A 16,014-nucleotide genomic window follows, 5' to 3' on the forward strand; every position below is an offset into this window, starting at 1 on the left:
GCCTCAGGTCACAAAAAGGGAGGCACAAGGGGGTTATAGGTACAGAGTGGATGCTGGCTTATGAACATTCCAGAATTTTTAAAAGGCAAATGACAGACGGATCTTGCGCTTGCATGTGGGGTTGTTTAGTCAGGGCCTTTTCTCTCCCTTTCTTGTCTGACAATTGGGCCCCGTGGCTTTACTGTCTCCTCTCTCTTTCTCTCCTTCCTTCCTTCTCTTGGGAAGGTGTTCATGAGGGAAGGAGCTGAGCCAATTTGGTGAGGCCGGGAGGGTGACAGGAAAGGGTTAGCTGTGTCTAGGCAGTGGATTTGTTGTGTCTGGGGCCCTGGGGAATGAGTGTGTCTGAGGGGATGGCTGTGTTTGTGGCTAGGATGGGAATTTGGAGTTGGCAAGGCTGGGCGTGTGTGTGGCTGGAGAGGGTCCAGTGATTACAGAGTGTGAGGCTGAGTCATGGGCCTCGTCCCCGGCAGGTGGTTACCTGAACTCCTGGCCTGGGTGGGTGTCAGCCGCCTGAGGTGCCCTCTGTCAGGACAGCCTGTCCCCGCACTCTGTGGCTCTGTGAAGTGCTCTGAACCGAGCCCTGGTTCTCTTTGTCTGGCTCCTCTCCCCCATCTGCTGAGTTTCCTAAAAAGGCAACCTCCCTGGCAGGCTGGTGAGGGGAGGGGGAGCGGGAGCTGCGAGGCCGTGTTTATCAACGAGAGGGAGGCCGGGATGGCCGAGGCCAGCCCAACGCAATGCCTTGGCCTCTGTGCAGTTCAGCACGAGAACGGCTTCCAGAGGCAGCTGCCCAACATCTGGGCCACACTGACTTCATTTAGCAAATGAAACGTTCCCTGAGGCCAGGAGTTGGGGGTGGGACGTTGAGTGAGTCCTTCCCCTCCACCCCCGAGGGTTCTCCACCCCTCTGGGCTGAACTGGCTCCTCAAGTGTGATGTGGCCTCTCCCTTCTCATTTGCCATATCCTCCTTCCCTTGATCATCATCATATTATTAAGCTTCTTTTACAAGGAAATTGGAATTATGCGGCTAAGTCCTCGAAGAAGGGAGAGCCGGATGGGAAGGGTGCTGAATTGGAGGGTGTTTAGCTGGCTGGAGCAGAAGGGTAGTCAGGGGAGAAGCCCTAGGATCCTCAAAGGATGCTCCTCCCTCTGCCTTCCCCCCTTTGCAACCCAAAGCAAGACAAAAGGGAGAAACTGTGGTTCAGAGGAATCTGGGGGAAAAGAAAACCATTCTTGGAATGTCTGTCACCTCTCTTGATTGGCATAGGGACAAACCAGGTAATAGATACGGTGAGCTCCCACGAGACAAAGCCCTTAGGTTATGTGACCAGATTTTAGAGAAAAATGTAGAATATTTAATGATGGCCATGGTGAATTTTGTCCAATCTGAGGTGGGAGGAGGAAAGAAAGAGGGGAAGAAAGGTAGAGGATAGGATCAAAGCTTAATGCAAAGCCTAGGGATGGGGGTGTGGAATTAAAGAGAAGAGGTGTGTGTGTGTGTGAGTGCATGCGTGCCCAGTCATGTCTGATTCTTTGTGATCCTATGGACTGTAGCCTGCCAGGCTTCTCTGTCCATGGGATTTTCCAGGCAAGGATACTGGAGTGGGTTGCCATTTCTTATTCCAGGTGATCTTCCCGACCCAGGGATCGAACCTGTGTCTCTTGTGTCTCCTGCATTGGCAGGTGGATTCTTTTCCACTGTTCCTCTTGGGGTGTATTTCTGGGACCAAAGAAATCTGATGAGAGGAGGTAGATGGTCCAAAAAGATATTTTCTGGGAGGATGGAATTTAAACAGGAAAGCGTTTGTTTGTTTGTTTTGAGTGACAAAGTCAGATTTATTGCTCCGGATTGAATCAATGGAGACAGGGCCTAGGGAGTGGAAGGCGGAGACAGGAAGTTGGTGAAGCACCCTTTTGTCCTTCATCAGCATCCTGGGAAAGCTGGGGGTGGGGTGTGGTGTGGAGGCCAAGGGCTTAGTGAATGACTACAACTATCTCTCGAGGAGGGAGGCAGGGAGGCGGGATAGCAGAGGAGGCCAGCATGGGGCAACGTTTGTCAACCAGGGAGAATGGAATCCCGGCCTGTAACTTGAACATGACTGCCATCTTTATTTTTTTCCCTGAGGGCTTCCCCTGCACTGACCAAGTGTAACTGCTGAAAGTGTCTTGGCTGTTGATTTTAAAAACCAAAATGAACCATCTGGGCCATTTTGCCTGTGATTTGTTGAATAATCGACCCTGGAAAACCTTCGGCTTCTGCTTCTCCTACCTTGGCTGTTACAGGCAGGGTTGGCAGTGCCTGCAAAAACAACTGGTTGGGCTGAGCTTTCCCTGGTCCTGCCGGACAGCAGCTCTGGGTGTGGATAGCAAGAACTTGGCTGGGTCTTAGGAAAACATAGCCAACGTGGATGAGTGCAGACTTTTCGGTCCATCTGCATAGGGTGTGTTCTTGGGGGGGCTGGATGCTGATATGGGTCGGGGTGGTGTGCTGTCTCTGGACTGTGAATCTAGCAGAGAAGTTGGCCTCACACTGAGATTCAGCTTGTGGTCTTGGCCTCGGTGGCATCACGTAGGGAATTAGAACCTTCCAAACTTGCCTGCTGGTAAGAATCACCTTGGGTGCTTGTTAAATATAAGGATGTCCAGGGTGGACCCTGAACCTGTTGCATTAGAATGGGTTGTTATTGAATATCAATAACAATAAACTAAAATGCTTTCCTTTTCCGCTCCTTCTTTCTGTTCTCTCCACAGCTCTCTCTGTATGTTCAATTTCTTGTCCTCATCAGATGTCAATCAAGAGAACAATTCATTATTGTTAGTTATTGTTAATTTATTTGGAGGCATTTGTTAGCTCTCTCAGAGAAGGCAATGGCACCCCACTCCAGTACTCTTGCCTGGAAAATCTCATGGACGGAGGAGCCTGGTAGGCTGCAGTCCATGAGGTTGCTAAGAGTTGGACACGACTGAGCGACTTCACTTTGACTTTTCACTTTCATGGATTGGAGAAGGAAATGGCAACCCACTCAGTATTCTTGCCTGGAGAATCCCAGGGACGGGGGAGCCTGGTGGGCTGCCGTCTATGGGGCTGCACAGAGTCGGAGATGACTGAAGCGACTTAGCAGCAGCAGCAGCAGTTAGCTCTCTGGGAGAGGGGAAAGTCACATGATATATTGTTCCTTGCCCTCCAAGAAAAAAGTATGCAGTAATAGTAGTAGTGGGGATTTTCCCGGTGGTCTAGTGGCTAAGATAACACGCTCCCAATGCAGGGGGCCGGGGTTTGATCCTTGGTCAGGAAACTAGATCCCACATGCTGCAACTGTAGATCTCACATGACGCAAAGAAGTTTGGAGATCCCATTTGCTGCAACTCTGACCCCACACAGCCAAATCAATAAATATTAAAAAAAAATAGTGGTTAAAATGGCAACAGTAGAAAAGAGTTACCTATTTGAATTTATTGTTTCTGTGTGTTAGTTGTACCCAACTCTGTGGACTGATGCTGAAGCTGAAGCTCCAACATTTTGGCCACCTGATGGGAAGAACTGATTTATTGGAAAAGACCCTGATGCTGGGAAAAATTGAAGTCAGGGAGAGAAGGGGACAACAGAGGATGACATGGTTGGATGGTATCACCGACTCGATGGACATGAGTTTGAGCAAGCTCCAGGAGTTGGTGATGGACAGGGAAGCCAGATGTGCTGCAGTCCATGGGGTCACAAAGAATCGGACATGACTGAGTGACTGAACTGAACTGAACTGTGCAAACCTATGGACTGTAGCCTGCTAGGCTCTTCAGTCCAAGGGATTCTCCAGGCAAGAATACTGAAGTTGGTTGCCGTGCCCTCCTCTAGGGGATCTTCCTGACCCATGGATTGAACCCGAGTCTCTTCCATCTCCTGCATTGGCAGGCCGGTTCTTTACCACTAGCACCACCTGGAAAGCCCTTGTTTATATCCGATCAAAAGGACTTGAGTGTATAGTACTTACATTGAGATTTTTACATCTTGAAAGTGTTTCCTGTTCACAGTTTTATTTTATCCCCTGACCAGCCCTGTGAAATAAGTAGAATAATGACAGCTATTCGCACTGTGCTTCCCCAGTTTCTAAAATGGGATTAATGGAGAATGGGACTAACAGCATGTGTCATTCTCCCAGGAGAGGGTGGGAATTCAGCTCATACAGAACGTGGGCTGGAGCCTCCCACCTCTGTGCTCCAACCCTTTCCCTGGGTCTGGGTTATTTTTGCCCTTTTTGTGTAACATCTGGTTTCACTAGGCACTGGAACTTGACCACTTCTCTCCGCCTCCTTCCAGCTTTCTCTCTGAGTCACCTGCACACATTCCTTCTACCTGCTCAGCCTGGGTTTTTAGGACAGGGAATGGAGCCCAATTGTGTTGAGGTCACTGCCTTGGTATGCTTCTGGGACAGCAAGCTCTCAGGGAGAGGGTGGCCAAGGAGCAGCCCTGTTAGGTTCCTGACCTCTGCTGTCAGCGACCACGGAGGGAGGGGAGGAGACAGTTTTTGTTTCTTAGTGTTTAGATTTCTAAGGAAATTCATAACAAACCAAAAGCACTGTCAGCAAGGCTTAGTACTTCAAACTTTCCTCTACTAAACACTGCCTTGTTAGAAAATGGGGGTCAGGAAAGCCCCTCCAAAACATTCTCTCCCTTTACCATGCAGCTTGAAGATACCCGACAGCCTTGCTCTTCTCGTCGTTTCCTGGGCTCTCCCTTCCCCCTCTCTCTTTCAGCATCTGTCTTACTCCTGGAAAGGATCAGCAACAGGGCATCTTGGTCCATCCAGTCATTGCCTTTTTTGGAAGGTTTTCTGCCTGGGGCTTTGTGGGCAGCTGGAATCAGAGGTACAGTAGGGAGTTTTGTGAGCAAGAAAGAGACTGCTTCCTGAGAGAGAAGGGTTGGGAGAGACAGGCAGGAGCAGGAAGAATTAGAACACAAAAACGCTAAATGCTCATGAGTTCTCCTCTCTGCCCTTCTGTCCCCGGCTGAGCTAGGGGAGTAGGGCAGGACTTTCATCTCTCTGAGACTTGGAGGAGCTGTGATGTCCTGTTAGGATCTTAACCAGGAAGGTTAAGTCTCGTGTGCTGTTTCCCATTGCTGATGCCGTTTCTCTTACCTGTGAAACTGAGTAAGAAGGAAGCTCTTTCTGTGTTTTGCCTGGGCTAGGTTGGTGCATGTGCCCTTTGTCTTAGTCTGTTCAGGCTGCTGTAACAAAAATGCCATAGCCACAGTGGCTTAACAATGAACATTTATTTCTGACTATTTTGGAGGCTAGAAAGTCTAAGATTGAGGTATCAGCAAATTCAGCATCTCCTCACTATGTCCTCAAATGGCAAAAGGGGACAGGGAACTCTTTTTTTTTTTCCTTCAATTTTTGGCCTTACCTCTCAGCATGTGAGATCTTAGTTTCCTGAACAGGGATCAAACCTGCATCCCCCTGCTTTGGAAGGTGGAGTCTTAACCACTGGACTGCCTGGGAAGTCCTCCAGGGAGCACTCTGGGGCCTCTTTTATAAGGGCACAATACCTTTCATGAGGGCTCGCCCTCATGATCTATCATCTCCTAAGCCCCCACCTCCTAATACCATCATGTTGGTGGTAAGGGTTTAGTGTATGAATTCTGGGGGGATGCAGAAATTCAGTCTATAGGACTGTTGGTGTTGTTCATGGTCCCATCCATGCGGGGAAGCCCTTCTGCCTATTAGAGGAAGGCTGGGCAGGAGAGTTCAGTTCAGTTCAGTTGCTCAGTCATGTCTGACTCTTTGTGACCCCATGAACTGCAGCACACCAGGCCTCCCTGTCCATCACCAACTCCCAGAATTTACCCAAACTCATGTCCATTGAGTTGATGATGCGATCCGACCATCTCATCCTCTGTCGTCCCCTTCTCCTCCTGCCCCCAATCCCTCCCAGCATCAGGGTCTTTTCAAATGAGTCAGCTCTCCGCATCAGGTGGCCAAAGTCTTGGAGTTTCAGCTTCAACATCAGTCCTTCCAATGAATACCCAGGACTGATCTCCTTTAGGATGGACTGGTTGGATCTCCTTGCAGTCCAAGGGACTATCAAGAGTCTTCTCCAACATCACAGTTCAGAAGCATCAATTCTTCAGCGCTCAGCTTTCTTTATAGTCCAATTCTCACATCCATACATGACTACTGGAAAAACCAAAGCCTTGACTAAATGGACCTTTGTGGACAAAGTAATGTCTCTGTTTTTTAATATGTTGTCTAGGTTGGTCATAACTTTCCTTCCAAGGAGTAAGCATCTTTTAATCTCATGGCTACAGTCACCATCTGCAGTGATTTTGGAGCCCCCCCAAAATAAAGTCAGCCACTGTTTCCACTGTTTCCCCATCTATTTGCCATGAAGTGATGGGACCAGATGCCATGATCTTAGTTTTCTGAATGTTGAGCTTTAAGCCAACTTTTATACTCTCCTCTTTCACTTTCATCAAGAGGCATTTTAATTCTTCTTCACTTTCTGCCATAAGGGTGGTGTCATCTGCATATTTGAGGTTATTGATATTTCTCCCTGAAATCTTGATTCCAGCTTGTACTTCCTCTAGCCCAGCATTTCTCATGATGTACTCTGCATATAAGTTAGATAAGCGGGGCGACAATATACAGCCTTGACGTACTCCTTTTCCTATTTGGAACCAGTCTGTTGTTCCATGTCCAGTTCTGACTGTTGCTTCCTGACCTGCATATAGGTTTCTCAAGAGGCAGATCAGGTGGTCTGGTATTCCCATCTCTTTCAGAATTTTCCAGTTTGCTGTGATCCACGCAGTCAAAGGCTTTGGCATAGTCAGTAAAGCAGAAATAGATGTTTTTCTGAAACTCTCTTGCTTTTTTGATGATCCAGTGGATGTTGGCAATTTGATCTCTGGTTCCTCTGCCTTTTCTAAAACCAGCTTGAACATCTGGAAGTTCAAGGTTCACGTGTTACTGAAGCCTGGCTTGGAGAATTTTGAGCATTACTTTACTATCATGTGAGATGAGTGCAATTGTGCAGTAGTTGGAACATTCTTTGGCATTGCCTTTCTTTGGGATTGGAATGAAAACTGACCTTTTCCTGTCCCTTGGACACTGCTGAGTTTTCCAAATTTGCTGGCATATTGAGTGCAGCACTTTCACAGCATCATCTTTCAAGATTTGAAATAGCTCCACTGGAATTCCATCACCTCCACTAGCTTTGTTTGTAGTGATGCTTCCTAAGGCCCACTTGACTTCACATTCCAGGATGTCTGGCTCTAGGTGAGTGATCACACCATCGTGAATATCTGTGTTGTGAAGATCTTTTTTGTACAGTTCTTCTGTGTATTCTTGCCACCTCTTCTTAATATCTTCTGCTTCTGTTAGGTCCCTACCATTTCTGCCCTTTATTGAGCTCATGTTTGCATGAAATGTTCCCTTGGTATCTCTAATTATCTGGAAGAGATCTCTAGTCTTTCCCATTCTATTGTTTTCCTCTATTTCTTTGCATTGATCGCTGCGGAAGGCTTTCTTACCTCTCCTTGCTATTCTTTGGAACTCTGCATTCAAATGGGTATATCTTTCCTTTTCTCCTTTGCTTTTCACTTCTCTTCTTTTCACAGCTATTTGTAAGGCCTCCTCAGGCAGGAGAGGGGGAAGGACTTCAAGCATCAGGAGAGGTTTTAGGCTACAGATTCAGGATTTTCTGAATATGGATGGCTCCTTGTGGTTCAGTCTCTCTCCTGGAAACATGGCTTCCAGTCCCCTGAAGGGCCGGGAAGACAGGATATTACCTATCCATCCCACACCTCCCGTATCCCCATCTAGCATTCTGTTCCCTAATCGCAGCATTCTCAAGTGTGGCTCTTCCCAGGACACTCTCTTCCACAGTCCTGATTCTCTGCCTTGATTCCCACTCTGCATGGGATGTAATACAACTTACCATTTTATCAGGTTAATCACACTCAGGCCATCTAATCAGCATCTCACCTCTGCCCCTTCTGAGCTCTGCAACTCTGGGAAAATTACCTGTTTTCTCCAAACCTTTGATTTCTTACTTGTTAAGATTGGGTTCCTCAGTTGTGAAACCTCCAAGCCTCAGGTTTGTAATTTGTAAAAAAGCAATAGTCCCAGCATTTAGAACTGTAATCAGAAGGACTGCAATATTCCACGTTCAGCGCTTCTTCCAGTGCCTGACACGCAGTGTGTGTGTGTGTGCTAGTCATTTAATCATGTCCGACTCTTTGCAACCCCATGGACTGTAGCCTGGCTGTCCATGGGATTCTCCAGGCAAGAATCCTGGAGTGGGTTGCCATTTCCTTCTCCAGGGGATCTTCCTGTCCCAGGGATTGAACCCAGGTCTCCCGCATTGCTGGCAGATTCTTTACTGTCTGTGCCACTAGGAAAGTTACAGGTCAAAGAGTTTGTGTTGTGTGGTTGTCACTTTCAAATGCACAGTGAAGACCGTTGAAAAGCAAGGCCACTGTTTCTTCTGCAGAGACCACGGTCTGGCTCAGAGGACGTCTCTCCACTCATGAGTGTGCACCCAGCCCCGGACAGCCTTGGGACAAGGGCCTCAGCCCTAGAGGTGGAGGCTGAGGGTGAGCTTGGTGGTGTCTTGGTTCCGTGTGAAAGAAATCAGGTTTCACTCATTTTAAGAGGTTAATGACATGCAGTATGTACTCCGTAAATGTTAACACGAGTTGTTCTGGAATGTCGGTAGGGTTATTCAGCTGCCTTCTGAAAGTGGCTGTGAGACGGGGTGGCTGGGGGTGTGGGGGATTGTTGGACTGAAGGCCTAGATGTTGTGAAATAGGTCTCAGGAGAGGTCTTCTAGCTTTCCAGGCAGTCCCCCCACAAGGCTGGCAAGAAGCCCTCGTGGGCTTGTGTCCACACAGTGCTGGCTAGGTTTGCTGAATGTCAGAGGAGGAAGAGACTGAAAGCATCATGTCATCTAAGCCCTCTGACAAGGGTGAATGGGAGAGGAAACTGAGGCTCAGTGGAGTGAAATGACTTATCTGAGGTCACATGGCTGGTTAGTGGCAGACCTAGGATCAAACCCATTTACTGATTTCTAGTGTCTGTTCTGACACAGCGTGTCCCCCTGTTCAGTGCTTGGGTGGAAACATACACAAAAGCTCCAGAGGGTGGTGGGGCACATTCCAGGGTGTTTGGAAGGGTGCTCAGCCTGCCCTTTGGCCAGCATGAGGGAGGAAGCTGAAAGTGATAGAACAGGCTCTGGTTAGTGGCCTGACATCATGGGATTTTCCCAAGCTTGTGAAGTGTGCTGCTGCTGCTGCTAAGTCGCTTCAGTCGTGTCCGACTCTGTGCGACCCCATAGACGGCAGCCCAGCAGGCTCCCCTGTCCCTGGGATTCTCCAGGCAAGAACACTGGGATGGGTCGCCACTCCCTTCTCCAATGCATGAAAGTGAAAAGTGAAAGTGAAGTCGCTCAGTTGTGTCCGACTCGTCGAGACCCCATGGACTGCGGCCTACCAGGCTTTTCCGTCCATGGGATTTTCCAGGCAAGAGTACTGGAGTGGGGTGCCATTGCCTTCTCCCTTGTGAAGTTTATTCATAGTTAACTTATCCAGGAACTGTTTATAGAACGTCTTACAATAATAGCTAACACTTATCACGCAGTTACCCTATGGCAGGCGCCGTACCCTGTGTTTTACAGGTACTGCCTTATATTGTCCTGTAGAACACCCTTGTGAATACGACGAAGCAAGGCCTGGAGAGTTTAGGTTACTTGCCCTGGTAACTAGCTAGTAAGAGGCAATGCTGAGCTGTGGTCTCAGCCCATCTGTGCTCTTAGCTCCTACCCTCTGTTCTCTCCCTGTATCCTCCCCTATCACCTGGGTGGCCAGCCTCAGATTGGATGCTGGAAATAGAGGGGGAAGGAGATACACATAATCCCTGCTCTCGTGGGTCTCACACCCCAGCAGTGTCTTAACACAGCGGCTTCCAAACTGTTTGGACCCTGACTCACAGGAAGTACATCGTCTTCCTTCCTTTCTTTTTTATTGGAGTATAATTGCTTTACAATGTTGTGCTAGTTTTTGCTGCACAACGAAGTGAATCAGTTATATATATATACATATATCCCTTCTCTCTTGGCCTACCCTCCCACCCACCCCTCACTGCAGAGTGCTGAGTTGAGCTTCCTGTGCTTTATGGGTTCCTACTAGCTATCTGTTTTACACATGGTAGTGTATATGTCAATCCTACTCTCCCAATTTGTCCCACCCTCTGCTCCCCCAACTGTGTCAGCGTGTCTGTTCTCTATGTTTGCATCTCTATTCCTGCCCTGGAAATTGGTTCATCTGGACCATCTTTCTAGATTCTACATATATGCATTGATATATGATATTTGTTTTTCTCTTACTTCACTCTGTGTGACAGGCTCTAGGTCCATCCATATCCCTACAAATGACCCAATTTTGTTTCTTTTTATGTCTGAGTAATATTCCACAGTATATGTATACCATATTTATTATACAATTTATACCCCACTTCCCAATATATAAACCTTTCACAAAATATTTACTTTTGCTACTTATATACTTTGATACTTTCTATTCTGTTATGTTGTTATTTAGTTGCTGAGTTGTTTCTGACTCTTTTGGGACACAGTGGACTGTAGCCCACCAGGCTCCTCTATCCATGGGATTCCCCAGCAAGAATGCTGGAGTGGGTCACTGTTTCATTCTCCAGGGGATCTTCCTGACCCAGTGATCAAACTCCTGTATTGCAGGCAGATTCTTTACCACTGAGCCACCTGGGAAGCCATTCTATTATGTTGTATTTTACTTAATTAATGGGTGGTTGAAACCTACTATGTTGATTTTTCCAACCCACAGGTAGGTTACATTTTACAGTTTGAAAAACTGCCCAGTAGGCATCTTATTGTACTGCCCGTCTTCTTATCTGCCAATCCAAGAACAGACACTCACCTAACCTTTCTGATGCCTCAATTTCCCCATTCTGTACAACAGGCCTAGGTACTGTCTTAGGAAGGACCACACACGTTCATTGATGTTGGTTTAGCTCCAAAGTGCTGGGTAAGCTCTAGGCGGTCGGGAGGCGGCAGAGGCTGCAGGAAGCAGACAGCCACCATTGGTCTGATCACTGACCTTCCCCTGGGCCTCTGTCTTACAGGCGCTGCCTCCAGGCTCGCCCCGCTGTAACCTGAAGGAGAACCTGCTGAAGGATAACTGCCACCCGGAGTCCATCGAGTTCCCTATCAGCGAGGCCAGAATCCTGGAGGCCAGGCCCCTCAGTGACAAGGGCACTGGAGACAGCTCCCAGATTACCCAAGTCAGTCCCCAGAGGATTGCCCTCCGCCTACGGCCAGGTAGGGAGCCTGTGGACGTGGCTCATGAGGAAATTGTGGTGGGAAGAGAAGGATGTCAGGGGAGGTGTGAGCAGGAGAATGGAAGAAAATGGAAGGCTTGGGGACCTGGAGTCCGAAGACTGGAGTTTGAATCTTGACTCTTCCATAGATTAGCTATTTGACCTTGGGAAAGTTAGTTAACCCTGCTAACATTGTGATGTTTAGTTGCTAGGTTGTGTCCCACTCTTTGTGACCCCACGTAGCCCACCAGGCTCCTGTGTCCATGGGATTTTCCAGGCAAGAGTACTGGAGTGGATTGCCATAAAAATGCCTGTTTCTTGTTTTCCTCAATGTCTGTTTTATCCAGTACATAGCTTTCTCTTGGGGCTCAAATGATATATAAGATGAGGAAGCAGTTTATAAGCCCCCTTTCCATGTGAGATTGAGGCAAGGCCATGGATAGGGGCAGAGAAAATAGGGGCAGGAGACCTTCAGAGGGGTAAGGATTAGGCTAAGAGACAGGCTTTTCGAAGCACTGATATTGACTTTCCAATTAAACCAAGAATTTAAGAAAGAGCGTTTCATGTGCAAGGCATGTGTTGGGTACTGTGCGATTCAGAGAAGAGTGGAACACAGTTCCTCCCTTTACAGAGTCTGGAGTGTAGTAACTGCCAACACTTCTGTGATCCTGGGTGGTATACCCTTGGCACCCAGGGATTAGACAGATGGGGATTTAGAGACAGTGAAGACTTTTAGGATGGAAAAGAAGAGGTTAAAAATAGGAGAGTTAAAAGATTGAAAGAGTAATAGGAGCGCAAGGGGAGAGGAAGAGGAACCAGGGCTTTCAAGTTTGGTTTGCTCAAGAAGTTACTTCAGGGAATTCCCTGGTGGTCCAGTGGTTAGGACTTGTTACTTCTATTGTGGTGGCCTGGGTTTAGTCCCTGGTCAGGGAACTAAGATCCCATAAGCCACATGGCACAGCAAAAAAAAAAAAAAAAAAATTGCTTCATCCTAAATATGTCCAAAGGCTTCCCTGATAGCTCAGCTAGTAAGGAATCCACCTGCAATGCAGGAGACTCCGGTTCCATTCCTGGGTCAGGAAGATCAGGAGAAGGGATAGGCTACCCACTCCAGTATTCATGGGCTTCCCTGGTGGCTTAGATGGTAAAGAATCTGCCTGTGGGAGACCTGGGTTTGATTTCTGGGTTGGGAAGATCCCCTGGAGGAGGACACGGCAACCCACTCCAGTATTCTTGCCTGGAGAATCCCATGGGCAGAGGATCCTGGCAGGCTACAGTCCACGGGGTGGCAAAGAGTCGGACACCACTGAGTGGCTAAGCACAGCACAGCCCAGAAAATATGTCCAAATCTGCTTAAGTCTTAGAGGAAGAAGAGGAGAAGACTTAATGTCCTTCTGCCTTACAGATGATTCGAAGATTTTCTCCGTCCAAGTTCGGCAGGTGGAAGATTACCCTGTGGACATCTACTACTTAATGGACTTGTCTTACTCCATGAAGGATGACCTGCGGAACATCCAGAACCTGGGTACCAAGCTGGCCTCCCAGATGCGTAAGCTCACCAGTAACCTGCGGATTGGCTTCGGGGCCTTTGTGGACAAGCCCGTGTCACCATACATGTATATTTCTCCACCAGAGGCTATCAGAAACCCTTGCTATGAGTAAGTCTCTCCTGTAGAAGCCAGGATAACACCTCTTCCCATTGCCCCAGATATGCCCAAGTCCTGCTTCTTATTTCTACCTCCAGGTTGGCTTTGTTGGCTGCCTTCTGGCCAAATTGTTTCTCCTCTTTACCAAGGTCTCCCTGTCTGGCAAGCGGGCCAACCCACTTACTGTGTTAATAGATAATAATAAACCAAAATTGTTAATAATAAACAAAGCTATTTGGAGACCTAGAAAGGAAATTCATTAGCTTCCTGGTCTAGGTCACAAATAAATAGTAGACCAGAGAGAATAAAAGAGAAATGAGACCAAATGGAGAGAGAGAACTTTATGGATAAGTAAATAGAGGAATTATGATTTCAGAATGATCGATTCCATTGTTATTGTCCTTATCTAGAAGATGGGCCCTACAGAGTTCAAATGCAAGGAATTGAGTCCTAGAGGAATATAAAAGAGTGGAAGTGATATTTATTGAACCATCTAGCATAGATAGATGTGTCCCTACTTTGAGACTTTGGCTTACAACTAAATGGTTTATTTATTTAATTGGTGGTGAGACTATGCAAGTTCATGGACTATAATTTAAAATAATGGTTATCAAGTCTGTCAGGGTACAGCTTTACTTTTTAGATTTGAGAGTTATGTGGGTTGTAAGTTTACCCAGTAAGGATCCCAGGGAAAAAAAAAACAACTGTGTCCTGTTTGACACAGATCTATCAATTTATTGATAGCTCAGAGACATAAAGTTATTGATAAACTTTTGCTTATTGTTATGTTAATGTTACTTTAGAGAAGTGTTGAGTATAAGATGTTAGCAATAGCAACCAAAGCCTCACTCTGATCTGAGAACCTTCCCCATGTTAACTCACTTAAACCTTACAAGTAAAAGATGCTTGCTCCTTGGAAGAAAAGCTATGACAAACCTAGACAGTGTATAAAAAAGCAGAGACATTACTTTGCCATCAAAGGTCCGTATAGTCAAAAAAATCTGTATAATCAAAGCTATGATTTTCCAGTACTCATGTATGGATGTGAGAGTTGGTCCATAAAGAAGGCTGAGTGCTTAAGAATTGATGCTTTCAAACTGTGGTGTTGGAGAAGACTTTTGAGTCCTTTGGACTGCAAGGAGATCAAACCTGTCAATCCTAAAGAAATCAGTCCTGAATATTCATTGGAAGGACTGATGCTGAAGCTCCAATACTTTGGTACCTGATGCGAAGAGCTGACTCATTGGAAAAGACCATGATGCTGGGAAAGATTGAAGGCAGGAGAAGGGGACAGCAGGGGATTTGATGGTTGGATGGCATCACTGACTCAATGGGTATGAGTTTGAGCAAGCTCTGGGAGTTGGTGGTAGACAGGGAAGCCTGGTGTGCTGCAGTCCATGGGGTTGCAAAGAGCTGGACACAACTGAGCAACTGAACAACAAGGCTTCACAACAACTCTTACTAGCTCTCATGTCCCCATTTTTTTTTATAGGTTAGGTATAGAGAAGCTTGCCTAGGGTTCCATGACTAGTAAGTCAAGGAACTGGGATTTGAATCAAGACAGTCTGGTTCCACAGTTCACTCTCTTATCCTTTGAGCTAGCTGGAGGTTAATTCAATGTGATACCTAGGTAATTTGAAGGGTTTAGTGTCTAAACTCTCTGGATAATTCTAGCTTCATAGAACTGGACTGGATATACCACTTTCCACATCTCTCTCCCTCTTTTCCCTCCAACTCCCCAGGCAGTCTTTTCTTCACCCCTATCCCTGGCTACACCACATGGCATGTGGGATCCCTTAGTTCCCTGACCAGGGATCGAACCTGCATTCCCTGTATTGGAAGCACTGGACTGCCAGGGAAGTCTCCCTCTCTGCAATCTTTTCTGTCAGATGTATGTTTAAATCATCTCCTTCCCTCCCTAGTATGAAGGCTACCTGTTTGCCCATGTTTGGCTACAAACATGTGCTGACACTAACTGACCAGGTGACCCGCTTCAATGAGGAGGTGAAGAAGCAGAGTGTGTCACGGAACCGAGATGCCCCAGAGGGTGGTTTTGATGCCATCATGCAGGCTACCGTCTGTGATGTGAGTTTGGAGGGTGTGGAGTGCCAGGTGTGGTTGATACAGATCAAAATGGGGAGGAAGTAGTTCAACGGTGGGGATTTCTGGGTGAAATACAAGATAGGAACTAAGCAGAGCTTTGTACAGTATGACAACATGTTGCTGCTGATAAACAACCTCCGCTTGTATTTGCTCCCTGGCCAGAGCTGATATTTTTCTTACGGGACCCAGATGCTTACTGGGGAGAGCATCTCCTCACCTTCTCTGGAAGTATATCCAAGTCCAGGCTGGGTTTACTTAACCTCAGCAAAGTGGGCAGATGTTCAGGCAAGATTTCTTCTAGCCCAGCCCAGCTCTGCAGATGCAGGTGGGTTTCTGGATGGGCCATGTGATTCTCATTGAAGAAGTTCTATTTGGAGATGAAGTAGGTGTCTTTCAGCTGCTTAAACTAGTGAGCTCTGAGACTGTTTTTCTAAGAGAACAGAAACTGCTGAGTTGGAAAGCTCCAGCTTGTATTCCGAGGACTGGGACTGAGGCCATCCTCCAGCCCACGTCTAGCCCTTCAGATTGGGAACTCCTTGGGTCTTTGTTTTGTACCAGTGACGTAGCTAAAGTTGCTGTCGTTCACCTTTTTTTTTTTTTTTAAACAGGAGAAGATTGGCTGGAGGAATGATGCCTCCCACTTGCTGGTGTTTACCACTGATGCCAAGACCCATATAGCGCTGGATGGAAGGCTGGCAGGCATCGTCCAGCCCAATGATGGGCAGTGTCATGTGGGCAGTGACAACCATTATTCTGCCTCCACCACCATGGTGAGATTCTTTTTTCCACTTATGGTTCCTATTCACTATGGCCAGGACTGCCCTAACTCAGGCAGAGTCTTTGTGTGAATATGAAAATGACAGGCCTTCCTCTGGGCAGGATACAGGGCTCTTTGCAGCCTGTCTTCATCCAGGGTACAACCCGC

The 16,014-nt window shown here is 47.2% G+C and overlaps 1 protein-coding gene across 3 annotated transcripts in view; it reads left to right on the top strand.

The window, feature by feature from the left end:
* The window catches only part of ITGB3 (integrin subunit beta 3), a 70,983-nt gene that overhangs the window by 26,294 nt on the left and 28,675 nt on the right, over positions 1-16,014 (top strand). For 2 of the 3 annotated variants that reach the window (XM_070773701.1, XM_019981935.2), the window contains exons 3-6: positions 11,146-11,341; positions 12,746-12,998; positions 14,909-15,071; positions 15,698-15,859. In XM_070773701.1, coding sequence (XP_070629802.1) covers positions 11,146-11,341; positions 12,746-12,998; positions 14,909-15,071; positions 15,698-15,859 — 774 coding nt within the window. Of the gene's footprint in view, positions 1-8,482; positions 8,586-11,145; positions 11,342-12,745; positions 12,999-14,908; positions 15,072-15,697; positions 15,860-16,014 lie in introns of all 3 variants that reach the window. The other variant, XM_019981936.2, reaches the window with a different exon arrangement.

The sequence above is a fragment of the Bos indicus genome, chromosome 19 (genome assembly GCF_029378745.1).
Source record: "Bos indicus isolate NIAB-ARS_2022 breed Sahiwal x Tharparkar chromosome 19, NIAB-ARS_B.indTharparkar_mat_pri_1.0, whole genome shotgun sequence".
Taxonomy (NCBI): domain Eukaryota; kingdom Metazoa; phylum Chordata; class Mammalia; order Artiodactyla; family Bovidae; genus Bos; species Bos indicus.